This window comes from Otolemur garnettii, unplaced genomic scaffold, assembly GCF_000181295.1.
Source record: "Otolemur garnettii isolate 467f Iridium unplaced genomic scaffold, OtoGar3 scaffold00076, whole genome shotgun sequence".
Taxonomy (NCBI): Eukaryota; Metazoa; Chordata; class Mammalia; order Primates; family Galagidae; genus Otolemur; species Otolemur garnettii.
In genome coordinates, this window is record NW_003852471.1 from 690,436 (window position 1) to 704,517 (window position 14,082).

The 14,082-nt window shown below is 36.5% G+C and overlaps 1 protein-coding gene across 11 annotated transcripts in view; it reads left to right on the forward strand.

Moving 5' to 3' along the window:
* MBNL1 (muscleblind like splicing regulator 1) overlaps positions 1 to 10,977 on the forward strand; it is a 200,638-nt gene extending 189,661 nt beyond the window's left edge. For 5 of the 11 annotated variants that reach the window (XM_023515662.1, XM_023515667.1, XM_023515661.1 and 2 more), the window contains 4 exons: positions 898 to 933; positions 1,627 to 1,721; positions 4,653 to 4,727; positions 7,549 to 7,968. In XM_023515662.1, the coding sequence (XP_023371430.1) occupies positions 898 to 933; positions 1,627 to 1,721; positions 4,653 to 4,709 (188 nt within the window). In that variant the 3' untranslated portion in view covers positions 4,710 to 4,727; positions 7,549 to 7,968. Of the gene's footprint in view, positions 1 to 897; positions 934 to 1,626; positions 1,722 to 4,652; positions 4,728 to 7,548 lie in introns of all 11 variants that reach the window. The other 6 variants (XM_023515663.1, XM_023515660.1, XM_012807829.2 and 3 more) reach the window with 3 other exon arrangements.
* Positions 10,978 to 14,082: the final 3,105 nt, after the last annotated feature.

A 14,082-nucleotide genomic window follows, 5' to 3' on the forward strand; every position in this document is an offset into this window, starting at 1 on the left:
CACCCCATATGTGGTGTGTGTATCTTCATTATCTCTCATTCAGGGTTTTTATTGAAGTCTAATTAGCAATTTCTTGTGTGTGAAATTTTGTAGAACATTTGCTACTCCAAGTAATCTTGAGAATCTAAATCAGTGGTGAAAAACACTCTGTTTTCCTAGATACCCACCAATTAAACCAATTGGAGAGTTACAAGAAATTATTTTCCCTCTTAATACTTTTCCTAATCTTTAATTTAAAACTAAGAAAATGTAGAAATTTATTTTTTATGCATAATTTATTACTTGGTATCCTTCCAGTAAAATTCCTGTACAGATGATCACAACTCCTCCCATGTCCAAATGGTTCTTGCTACAATAACAGGGAAATAAAACTCCAGGAATGAAAATTAATGTTTGGGTTTCATTTTATCGTTAAGTCAGTTGTTGTGTGTGGAATTATATAGCGCTTTCCTAATAAGTAACATCTCTCATTATTTAACATGTGTTCCATCTAATGTAAATGTTAATACACCCATAAGTTAAAGTCAGAAATAATAGCGCAGCAGCCAGACGGTTAGTAACCAGATTTAAACAAAACAAATTGCAGTGTTATTTTTTTAAAGAATTAAGTGGGTTTGCGTTATTTCCAGAATACTTGTATGTGTATGGGCAGCAATTCAGAGAAACAAAGTGTACCAGCACACAGTTAAACCAGCTTGTCCTCTTCACTGAGACTAGTTCTAATTGATCACTGTGCTGATGTATGATTTGATCGTGCTGACAGTTACATGCCACTGTTGCCATAATAACAATGTTTCTTCTTTGTTCAAATGAATTTCCTAATGACACGTGTGATGGGATGTTTTAATTCTTTTCCCTTTTCAAATCCACCTTCCTGTTGCAATGCATGATGGGCAGGCTCAATATTGTGCATGACACCCGCTACAAGTGTTGGTAGGTGCCAGCTTTGTTTCTTGATTATCTTAAACCTGTGGTGCACCTCACAGCCCCTCAAAATCCACTGCTACGTTTAACGTGTACCTATTGGGCAAGTCCATTTCCCTTTTACTAACACCTGTCAATTAAATGCCATTTTCTATTTAATTGACAAGGACTCCCGTAAATGTTTTCTTTACACACGACCGTTTCCGTTAGTCACCTTCGGTGGATTTTGATTGGACTATGAGTTCTGGTGTGTTTAAAAAAAAAAAAAAAATCTATCTCATAAAAGTAATATACTGTATGTTTTCATAATAGTAAATAAAGATATTTCATTCGAACAAATAACTGTTTATATGAAGTAAATACTTGTATTTTAACTTAGATTTTGAATGTGTGACTATGAACACTATGTAGAATTCTTGTTTTTGAAAACTTAGCAAATTTAGCCTGTTTGTGTCGATTTTCTTGATTTGATGGTAACAAGCTTTTTTTCCCCTTTTTTTTCTCTTTCATCCTCCCTCCCCTTCTCTCCTTGGAATGTTGTCCTGCTTTGCGCTGTGATTGCATGTCACTCGCTGGTGATGTCCTGTCACATGGCTTATTGCTGTGATAAATACCATGCCCAATTATCTCCTCCATGTTGCCATGGTTTCCATATTGCTACACTCTTCTGTATGTTTGCTTATATGATTTTCCCTCCGAAAGTTCCCATGGTGCACGGTGCTACGCCAGCCACTGTGTCCGCAGCAACAACATCTGCCACAAGTGTTCCCTTCGCTGCAACAGCCACAGCCAACCAGGTTTGCTAATTTACAGCTTTGTTTCTTAAAAACCAACTCTAATAGGGCTCAGTCCAACAGCCCTTACGCACGTGGATTTCCCATTGAGGTCAGTGGGAATCGTGTGTACGTGAGGACTGTCGAGGGTGCTCTAATAAGCATGGGGTTTCAAAGATACCTCTTGTTGGCCTACACATTCTCTCTATGATGAGCAGCAGAATGCTTTTATGCCATTTATAAGTGCTCCAAAGTTGTCGCAGCTCCATTTCTGAAGCTACTAAAATGATATTTACACAAGCAATTCTCATTTGGACTCAATCGATTGTCTGAGTCTTTTGACAAATCAAAAACGGAAGTGATTTTAATGTTGCTTCCAAACATGGGTGTATATATAATTTCTTTTTTCTTCCCTAAAATCTTTTTGAAAGCCAAACTATTTAAATGTATTATAATATGCCACAAATGACCACTCTTGTAAATAGTTTGTTACAAATTCATTATCATTTGATTCCTTTGATAAGGAAATTGCTTATTCAAAATAAATTATTTGTGTTATTTTTATTCTCAGTGCATTTAGTGAGACAAATAAATAAATAAGCACTTTTACTTTTATAAAAACCCTGCATAAATATTGGAGATTTGTGAAGAAAACAGAAAGAAATCAAGTATGGAGATAAACAGTCATTCTGTGTTTCATACCAGTTACAGGGTACTTTTCAGCAAAAGGGATCTGTTTCAGAAGTTTAAGTTCTATAATGTACAAGGAAACTATTTAAAGTTAAATGACTACAGATATTTAAAACATTTACAATTTAAAAACTGACATTGATTCAATCAGCATTTTCTAATTCCATCTAGAAGTATTTTCCAGAAAAAATCAGTTAGGTCTGAATATATAGATATATTTGTTATGAAAGCAAATTTCAGTAGAGTTGACAGAGCAAAAAAGCATTTAGAGCCAAACCACATATCAGATAACCCACAGACTAAGGGTCAATGTGGCCAAATGCATCTCAGAAGAACTGGTATCAGATGGGAATCAACAGATGGGAAAAGAAGGCCAATTAGGAGCTGTCTGAATTTGTACTTACTGCTATGAGAGAATAGCCACCCTTGTTTCTATAATATATCGTGTACTGTTGAGGAAGAGCTTTCAGCTATTAGTACAGCCATTAAAACTCCCAAACACAAAATGCCAACATGGATTTATTTTAAAGTTTCAGGCAGGCTTTAAACGTTCCTTGGCAAAGAGTCATTAGCTCTTAAGGAACTTGTCAAAATAGCCCTCGATTTACGCTAACACATCAGACTCATTTACAAGAATGCTAGATTGTGCATATGTGGCATGTTAGTATGCGATCTTTGGTAGAAATATCACGGATTCAATGCAGTGCATGTACAATACAGATCAACGACGCTAAAGTCTCCAGTGTGTACCACGTATGACTGTAGAATTGCTGGTGTAAGAGAACTATAACAAAGCAAATTTCAACATGCCTTTGGCCACCTGGGTTGTAGGGGACACTTTACTTTTTTGCATTGTGCTGTGACCATTTCATGCATAATCTTGGGTCTTCATACTACTTTACAACCACAAGAAAGAAAAGGGAATGGATATATATATACACACATATATTATATCTACATATACATACATATGTATATGCCTACAGTACATTAGCAATGCTGGAAATAGCTGATGCCACAAAATGCAGCCTGCATGCATGCAGAAGTTTATAGAGCTGGCCCTTCATCTGCATCGATTGGTGTTGAAGGTCCTTGGTATGTTTCGACAGCCCCATCCTTGATGCTTCTACACTGTTGGGTGCAGCATCCTGTCCTGCAGCAGCAGGAAAAATGGTATGAGAAGCTTCATTATGCTTGGAGCACATTTTCGTGCCATTTGCCAATGCTGTAAAATTGTGTAAATATGTCAGCTGAGAACTGCAAATAAAATAGGGACATATTAATAGAACACGTCAGACTGTGGGTTGTATTAGAATATGCACGAGTGTTGAATTAGTCCAGGGTGTCTGAATTAAAACCACAAAATGCCTTCCTAGAGGTGATTTCATTACTCTTCCATAAACCTTACTGAAATGGGATTAGAGTCATTTTATAGAAGAAACTTAAGCTCGGAGTAAATAGCTGTTTTACTCGAGGTCACACAGCCAGGAACTGGATCACTAGTTACAGAACCTCTGTGCTCAGTCCAGTGACGGTCTCAAGGTTTGATGCTGCCTCCCTTAGGTTAGCAGCCATTAATTTGGGGTTGGAGAAGAAATAAACTATCAATTTGAAGGCCTTGACTTTGGGGGACTCTTGAAATAAGTCACCTTGATCGGTTTGTTATTGTATTTTCTCTCGGGTTCTCTAATTCTCTTGCTCACTGAAAGACAGTAAAAGGTTCCATCCAGATTCAGAAATATATTCTGAAGTAAACTGATAGTTTCATAGTTCTTTTGAATTACTGCTTTATAATTCTTACTTGGTAGCTTTGATTTGGAAAAAAAAGTTAGACACCCTAATTTGAATGAAAACGTTAGAAATATGGTTGCACAAAAATAAGGCGAGACATGTCCTACTGTGATTTCTGGGTAACGACTAAGTAACTGAAACCACAGGGGTGCGTGCGTGTGTGTGTGTAGGCCAACAAAAAGGGCTTCTTTCAATCACTGCTCTGCATGAATTTTTGGTAGTTTTACTTCTCTTACTTCCTAAAAACTGGTAACATTCATAGAATAGTATTTAACATGAAGATTTTTTTAAAAATTAGTTCCTAATTTGCCATTTAAGTTTTATATTAACTTGCTGTTATGTTGACCAGATAAGGACTATCACCTCACAGCTGAATTTCACTTTCCTTTAAAATTTTAATAGTAAAATGTTTTCATCTCTTGATTGTTGGCTTGCTTGCATGGATCATTCATTAAATAATTTTTTATTCGCTAGATACCCATAATATCTGCCGAACATCTGACTAGCCACAAGTATGTTACCCAGATGTAGAATTTTCATCACTAAACAGTAAGTTCATTACGTAATATATAGTTATGTATTTATGGTGTTATTTGTTTAAGATAACATTTGTTGGACGCACTTAAAATTTTACAAAAGCTCTGAGAATTATTTTTATACAGCTCCCAGTTTTATTCTTAGATGGGTTATGAGCGAGTGTGTCAGGTAAATCTGTAATAATTGTTAATATCACTTCAATATAAAAACAGTGAGGGAAAATGTTTTATTTCATATTAGAAGTGAACACAGGCATGAAGAAAAAAACAGCACTTTAGAGCTGGCAAACATTTTCTTCAAAGGTCAGATAGTAAATAGTGTTGGCAGAGTGGGCCGTATGGTTTTGGCCGTAATGACCCGACGCTGTCACTGTAGCATGAAAGCAGCCGGGGATAATAGGCAAACAGGTGCATGGGGCTGTGATCCAATAAAAGCTCACTTACAAAAACACAGAAGAGACTGGATTTCACTCACAGGCAATAGTTTAGTTGACCCCTTCATAAGTCATCATTTATTTTATTTTTTAATTCTTTGGCAATATCGCCAGTGAGAACGTTTACTCACCTGATCTCACGTATCACCATTACAAAGTAACGAGCCTGATTTTAAATAAGTATATTACTATATCCACACTCACATATATGAACATACACAAATGTACATATCCATGTGAGCATTCGGGACCTCAAAATAAGTTACCTTTGAGGATCATAAAATTCTGACAATGTCGCCACTGCTCAAAAAATGATTTAAAAGCCTTGTGTTTTGCCTTCCAAAACATTGTCTTAAAAACTTGCAAAGGTGCCTATTTTTCATCCTTAGGGAGCGTGTTTTATCCAATATTCATGCACTCGAGTTATAACACATGCTCAGATGCATGTTGGATACTTTTCTTGATATATTTAGAAAGAGACATGACTTTTTAAAATCGCATCTGGTAGATAAAATGAATGACCATTCTTTGTTACTTCCTTTCGTGAATTTGTTTGTGAAGTAAATTCGTAAATCATATTTATGAATGAGTTTTTTGGGGCTATTTTGTATTAGTTACCATGTCAATGAGATAAAAATGAGTACACGACAATAAAATTGTCAATAGAAAATATATTCAGGATAATATCTTAGGAGAAGTTCAAAATGATTTTTGCTGGAGCAGAGATGAAGGAGCAACTCTTCCCAAGAGTCAGAAAAAAAGTAAATTTGGACGATGAAGGTGTTTTTCTATAGAAAAGGGAGGAGAAAATGGCTTGCAGAAGAGGGAACATTGTGCCACGTTAGGAGCTGATGGTGGCAGAGTTCAGAGACACTTGTGATAGTTAAATCCATAGCAAGAGCTGTAGCACCTCAGAGCCCATGCAAGGGATGGGCAGAATTTGAGACCCATCTAAAGACAGATGCCAGACTCAATTTGAGAAGTCCTGCCAAAGTCAGGCTGTAATCATGAGTTAAATTATTGAAATTTATTGTTGTCTATTTAATAACCTCTCTTAAAGTTCTTACAGAGGTTCATGGTTCTGAACAACAGCCACATGTTTAGAATAAGCACATGACTTTGTAGTTTGCAGCTTTGGAAAAAGAATTCTTTTGATATGTTTTAAAAGTCTCTTTCAAGCTTTTTTCATGAATTGGGTATGTTTGTTACGTGCATATGTTTTTATCTTCTATTTCTTAGTAACAATCCAGCTTAAAAAAATAATAATACCAAATGACCGTAAGTCCGTCCATAATGAGCAAACCGGTGGATGTGACTGTATTGACGCCCACGGCCTCAGTGTTCTTTTCACTTGATAAACGAATATTGATTTTCGTGAGAAGTTACATTTAAACTGATTTTTGAGTCAACAAAATGGTGATATGTTTTCAAAGTTACCTTCTAATACACATTTTTAATATGTAAAGTTTCCCTATTGAAAATAAATTTCGTGTAAGAACTGGAACTGTTAGTTCACAAGTAACTGTAATATCAAAATTCCATTCATAGGGAATTATTTCTGAATTCATAAAGAAAGATTTTTATTTTTGTTGGCTTTAGGAGAAAAAAAAAAAACTCACACAAACTTTGAGTTATCCAAAACCATCATTTAAGGTATCACTTGTTTTAAAAAAATATGTACTATGCTCATCAAGAACCTAAAGACATTGAATTTTCTTTTTTTAAATTAGAGACAGTCTCACTTTGTCGCCCTCGGTAGAATGCTGTGGCGTCACAGCTCACAGCAACCTCCAGCTCTTGGGTTTAGGCGATTCTCATGCCTCAGCCTTCTGAGTAGCTGGGACTCCAGGCGCCCACCACAATGCCTGGCTATTTTTGTTGTTGTTGCAGTTTGGCCTGGGGCCGGGTTTGAACCTGCCACCCTCGGTATACGGGGCCCGCACCCTACTCACTGAGCCACAGGCGCCGCCCTGAATTTTCTTTAATAAAACTTGCTTCAGGGATTTGTAGGCCAGATCTTTATTCTCAAAACCTATTAAACTTAAAAAAAGAAGTAAAGTCAGTTTAAATTCTGTCCCGCAACATTGTCGTTAAAGAAGTGATTAACTGCATTGTGTACCTTGATTCTGCAGATGTATTTTACACAGTTAGCTTAGTACTGGGGAATTTTTAAGCAGAGTCTGTAATTTTATTAAGCTGTGCATGTCATTTCCCTCTCATAGAGACGACAAATTTAGATCCATTTGCACCTGAGAAGTGATTTTGTTTCTGCCTGAAGATAGAACAATATACATGTAAAAATACTGTTGAATCAAGCAAAATGTTCATAGTTAATGTATATTGGAGACTGCTTGTAGATAGTATGTGTTTTAACAAAGATTATCTCTTTTTCCTTTGTAGATCATACTAAAGAGGAAAGGACAGTGTGCTTGGTTAGAGTAAAGGATGAGGTCATTAGCCATATTGTATATACCGTCAAGCAACACACACAAAAATCCCTCAGCCACAAGACATCCACACAATGCATGTTAACCAGAAGAAAAGACAACATGGAAATCCACTGCACACTGTTGCCTATACACTTTGTACATTTAATTGATATTTGTGCTGAGGTGATAAACTCCTGTCTAAAAGAACAGCATTGTCTTTCTTTTCTAGCACAGAGTTATGCATTAATAGATGCATACCTAATTAGTTTCCTATCTAGTCATGCCATCTTGAAAAGACAGACTATGGTGTAACCATGATTCTCTTATGTATTGGTACGTCTGTAGACCAAGATATAATTTTTTTAAAATAAGTTTATTTCTTTCAAGGTTTACAAATAACAAAGGTGCACCTTGTATTTAAAATTGCCATTATAGGTGAGAGCGTGCATGCACAGTCATTTTTGTTTAAGAGTAATATTTTTAATGTAATAGATTGTAAGACGTGGTGAGGGAGGGATCTGACAGAGATGAATGTGCCAAGCGAAACCACAACTGTGTATATTTTAAAGCACATCATGGCTTTAAGTACCATGTTGCTAAGGATTCTCATGAAGTGCCATAGACTGTACATCAAATTAGAGTATTATTTCTTCAGTGTTATTTTTTTTTTTCAGAGCCACATTTTGTTGCTTATTTGCTAGAACTAATCAGTCAAAGGGCACCATTTTTTTTTTGTTTGTTTTGTTTTGAAACCAAAGCTGTCTCAGAAATGGCCCATTTAACTTTACAGTAACAATAGACAGCACAACACAAACTCTCAATACCGATAAACTCACACATACTGGAGAGATATATAATAGATATATATAAAATTATTTTAATGCATTGTAGTGTAATATTTATGCCTACTATACTGTATAACATGTTATTCAAAAGGGATATGCCATTTCTGAGACACGATAACAAGAGAAAAGTATTTGAGGAAATTATTTTGCTTCTATTTATAACCTCTGTCAAAAGTCAGAAGACTATAAATGCTTTGCAAAAATGGTTTCACGTTTGCTTTGATGCTTCATCACAGTCACATTCAAAATAGTGACTCTAAACAAAGAAGAAAGCAGCACTGTCATCAGATGCATGATAAACCAAAATATGAACTTGGGACATGTTTAATTAACCTAGTAATTGGGCGGGTTAAGTACTTGGGTGAATTTTATATGTGACTTTTTTTTTTGTTGTTTTGTTCAGATTAACTGCTTATAGCCTTAGAAAGCCTTTTACAAAATTAAAAAAAAAAATAGATGTGCATTCAGTTTTTAAGAATGGATTCATCCAAAGGAATTCCTTTTTTTGAGGTTTGGATGTTGCAGCTAGTAAAGGATATTTTTGCTCTATTCGGCAGTTCTAAAAATTGCTGAAGTAGGGGCCAGGTCACTGGTAGTTCTAGTATGGAATGGGAGAAGTGAAAGTTCAGTTCTAGAACTTTCCATACTCCCAAGTTTACTGCAAGTTTTTATGCTTGAGAGAGATGCTTTCTAATATAAAAGACTGATGTGTTGATTTTACTGATTGTACTGTACATCTATTAAAGCCTTAGATTATTACATTACGGGTTGGAACCCATACCAATGTAATTTCAATCGTGTTAAGAAAGTAATGGTGACTTCACATGTTATTGTAGTTAGTTACATTATAGAATATTACTTATTTTTCTTGTTAAAATGTAGTTTTTCATTTCCTACATTTATTAGATTTTCATTTTCTATTAACAATTGAATACCATTTCAGTTTATAGACTATTGTTTTATTAGATTTTACCGATGAATTTTTCAAAATACAAAAAAAAAAGTAGTTTTTCCTTCATAACATAATCAGTTTTGAATTACATGTAGAGTCATATGAATATTCGTATTGTTAACTAAATGATTTATATTTTACTGATTTAATATTACAGTGTAAGAATGTCAGTCATTGTTAGTTCTTGTCTAGTTTTCATTAAAAGAACAAAGATCTTTTATATGGATATCTTATAAATATATAATCATTGCTAAGTAAGAAGTTAAGTTGTTGCTATCGCAACAATCCTGGCAGACAATTGAGTAATATTTTGATGATTTATTTTGTTTGTAATTAGTTATTATAAGAAGATCTAGATCCTAGATATTAGAATAAAATTTATTTTCTACTGTATCCATTTCAAATGTTAAAGTATTGTTTAATATTTTTGAAATCCCTGAATATCAGGCCTTGTTATAAATAAGCTGCATAATCAATAAATAGAACAAGGGACTTTTTGTTGATAATCCAAATACTCAAAGTTTACGTAATGAGAATTATAGTGTGTGTGCAAACTCTTGAGGGTTGATTATGCTGCAGTTTAGCATGTTGGGACGTCTAGAGAGAAGGTTGACTTTTTGCACTTCTGTATATAGTCAAAAGAGAGAAACCTGTATAATAGTAAGATCTTATTTTGAATAAAAACGTCTATAATTACAAGGAGTTTTGTTAAGGCTAATAAAATGACAGACTGAGCAAAATTGCTTGCAAAAGTGGCACAGAGTTAGCACTCCATACCCTTTAAAACACATCGCTTTGCTTTTTTGTGGACAGCTTGTAGTTTGCCAGGATTTTTTCAGCTGGAAAGATATGCCATCCTTTCAAAAATCTCATGACTGACAAAAACTCCATTGGGCCAAATCTGCCTGAAGATCATTACCAAAAATAGCAGGTACTTCGACCATTAAGGTGAAATCATGGATCAAATATTCCTTACATTTTTCAAAACTACTGCATGTGTAAAACTTCAACAGAAAAAAAAGAGAGAAAGAACTATAACTAAGGACATATATTATTCAAATCAGTTTCTGCCAATTTCAGTGGTTTATTGTTCACAAAAACAAAACAAAACTTCAAAACAAGTATTGACTTTCACAAAAATCGAAACCGTACACAGGCAAACCAAACAGCACACCGTAGCTATAGTTGTTATGTGATTGTTTTTTAATTGCTATAGGAGCCACGTCCTTTCAGCAGGTGAAAAAAAAAAATAAAACTGTTCAAATTTCATGGTTTTAATTTGCAACTCAGAAGCACTCAAAAATCAAAATGTGACCATGGGCACTTGTTGAATGAACTAATGCATCCAGCCCTCACTCCAGCTGGTTCGTAACATTGCACTTATCAGCAACCTTACCACTTTCATCTGCTGAAAGGGCAAATGGGCTTGGTTTTACTATTATGTAATCACAACTTACTTTCTGCTTGTAGTTGCTTACAATTATGTATTTTGTCTTGGGCTGCAATTTGTTTTATGCTTATTTTATTATTACTGCAGTAGTTGACTTTGCTGTATGGAAAAATAAAGTGAAATTGCCCTAATAAAACTTCTCTTTCTTAAGTATATTTGTGTATCTGAGATTGAATAGTAATTTCTCTTTTTTGCGCGTTTCCTGTACTGGTGTGTGTCTTTATGAGCATGCTGATGTGTAAATTGGTTTTAACTGATTCCGAGAAAGGCATTTATTATCTTTCTCACTAATGATTTGTTGATACTAAAGGTGAGAATCTGAATCAGGATTTATTATCATCTTATGCCCAAAGTTTTCTGAAAGATCTTGCCCTCCCCTCCCCTGACGCTGGGAGTACTGATTGAGATGGTTTTAGGGGAGGGGTGAAAAAGTAAGAAAAAAGCAACCTCTTGCCAGTTCTAGATCACTGTCTTTCCATTAGAAAGGTTATTCGCCTGACTGCTCTAGCTGACAAACACTAGAAATCATTTCAATAAGGAAATAGGTAATAGCGTTTGATAACAGACGGATAAAGGGGCATACACCCTACTGAGCCAGGCCATGAGGTGACTTCTGAGCTGTATGTGCGTGTGTTGGGGGTGGGGGGCAGGAGTGTTAAATTAAAATTAATATTAAACAAAAACTTTGGTGGAAGTGAGCCCTGGTATTCCGTACAGTCTTTGCCATTTCTGCAAATAGCCAGTGAAGACCAAAGTTTTAATGTGAAAAACTTTGCACATTTTATAGTTTAATACTACTTCCTGTGGATTGTGCCTCTGGGTATTTGGTCAAAGGCCGCAAACTCTCCTTTGTAGGTTCATGACTTTTCTTCTAACATTTATTGCAATAAATATAAGTGCATTATTTGTGATTAATACAATTCTGCTACTGGTTGAGTTTGGTAGGGACATTTATGTTACTTTCAGTCAGGCCAACTACTCCTAGATGCTGAGTGTCAAAAATATATCAAATAAAATGGCTGCCCCTGAAATCTCTAAAGCCGGGATCACAACCTTTTTTTGAATACATGTCAAGACATCCAGCTCTCTCCAGTTAGTGATAATATTTTGGGGATTTTGTCATTGAATACAAAATATAATGATAAAAAGCCATGTAACTTTTGGGGTACTTCACATGAAACTCTAGTTTAGATCACAGGTGCATATACATGCATCTGAGAAATGGTGTGTCCAAGGGGATTTGTTCATTCTCCAGACAACAATTCGGCATTCAGTAGGAGCTGTTACAGGGCCCCAGGGGTCCTCGGCTCATAGAATGGGACAGGGAAGTTTCTTCTTTCTCCCTGGGAGAACAGAATCACTTGCTAGAACTGTTACTTCATCACTGACCCTTGGTTCTCACAGAGTTTGCACTTTGGAATGACACTGAAAGTCAGTGACAATGTGACAGTCTGTAATCTTACAGAGCCACACTGGCATGATCTCTTCCCTCATACAGGGAAGTGAACCTGTGAGACACAGTAACAAGATTCTGTTATTTTTCAGTTTGTTACTACTACACTCTCTGAAAAGCCTGAGGCTGTCACTTCTAAATTTGCAGCTCTTCACTGAGTGTTCTGGAGAAAATATTACATTATAATATTATTCAAAAATTTGGAAACTTTTGGGAAAGCCTAGAATATATCGGTTTTACATGTTCAAAATCTGTTGTCTGGACATCATGGAGAGGGCCAAGAAAACGTGAAATTTTAGAGATTCAAGAGTCAAAGGATTTGCTCTGAGCTTTCTTGATCTGTCAGAACAACACGGAAATGATTTTCAGGTGGACACTATACTAAAGCCACCCTCGCCCCAGCCTCTGGCATACATTCTTACAGCGGGTAGCCCCAACCATCCCTGGAAGGGGCCCCAGGGTTGGTGCTAACCTAAAGCTGTCCTCAGATCATGGCTGTCTGAGGCCACAGTGAGATACAACTTCCTCCTCTCACCTTGTCCAGAGTTGGACTCTAGGTTCTCACAGGGCTCTGTATATGCTGAGCTCCGAGGAAGCAGTGTCCAAGTGTGTCCTGAGGCTGACCTGTTCTTGAGGGCTTGGGAATTCTTTCCAGTTCCTCCTGCTGAGCTGCTGTGTCATTGGCTTGGACGACATCCTGCTACGCTGTCCTGCCCACCTCCCAGGGCACCCACATAACTGAGGTGCCAGGGTTTACCCCTTTGTCTTCTGTCTCTTCTAAGGAATCTGACTTCGTCTTACAGTCCCTGACCTCCAAGCCTCCCGCTTTGTATTGCATAAGCTTTTTCTTCGTTATTTTAGTATTTTCCTTTTGCTAATTAAATGTTAGGAAGTAGGAAAAATAGCTGCTAAATTTATCATCAGGAAAAATCAGCACTGGCAGGCTAGAACCCAGAAAGATAAACTCTGTTACTGTAATATTAGTGACATACTCAGATCTTTCAGAAATGACTTAACTGAATCAAGGATGCTCATTTACTTCCCCCGGCCCCAGCTGGGTTTCATAATAACAAAACCCAGAATTTCCCTTTTAACAGAAAATAAACCTAAAGGTTTATTGATGGTGGTTAGGAGCCACCAGGCTGTTATGTAAATGTTAACTGCCACTCTCTCTCTTGGTCAAGTTTGCCGCTTTGTGGGGCCCAGCAAGCCCTGCAAGTTGAGTAACTGAACTTGGGATTTAGAAGAGCTCAGTGGTGCAGCTTTGGGTTGGCTCGTATGATCCAATGTAATGGGCACAGTTTCTCTTGAGGGGAATTGTAATTATCGTAGCCCATGCTGTGGTCATGAGCATATCTGGGAAATAAAAACCCAGCTAAGGAAGAATCTAGGTTCTTCATAAGAGGGCCTCACCTCTATGGGACTTCTGAGGCTAAGTGACTATTAAATGTGTCCTGACAGTGGATATTCAGTTGCAATGGAGTGATTAAATGTTGAGTGAACCCCCCTCTAGTTTGAGAGGAAAGGAAGACTACCTGACCAGAACAGCTGTGACCAAGATTGCTCATTGCAGACAGGATATGTTCTCAGGAAGAACTCTGGAAATAGGTGAGCAGTCTGAAGTAGAAGTGTATACTTGAACTAAAATTTAGAGCAATGAAGTGACACGGGACCAGAAATTTGGCCACAGACATCCAAAGTCCATTGAGTCTGGCACATAGGACATTAGTCGGGAAAAGATGACAGGCTTCTTAAGTAAAGTCACATAGTGAGAGGGCAGCAAAGCTAGGCAGAATACCTACACC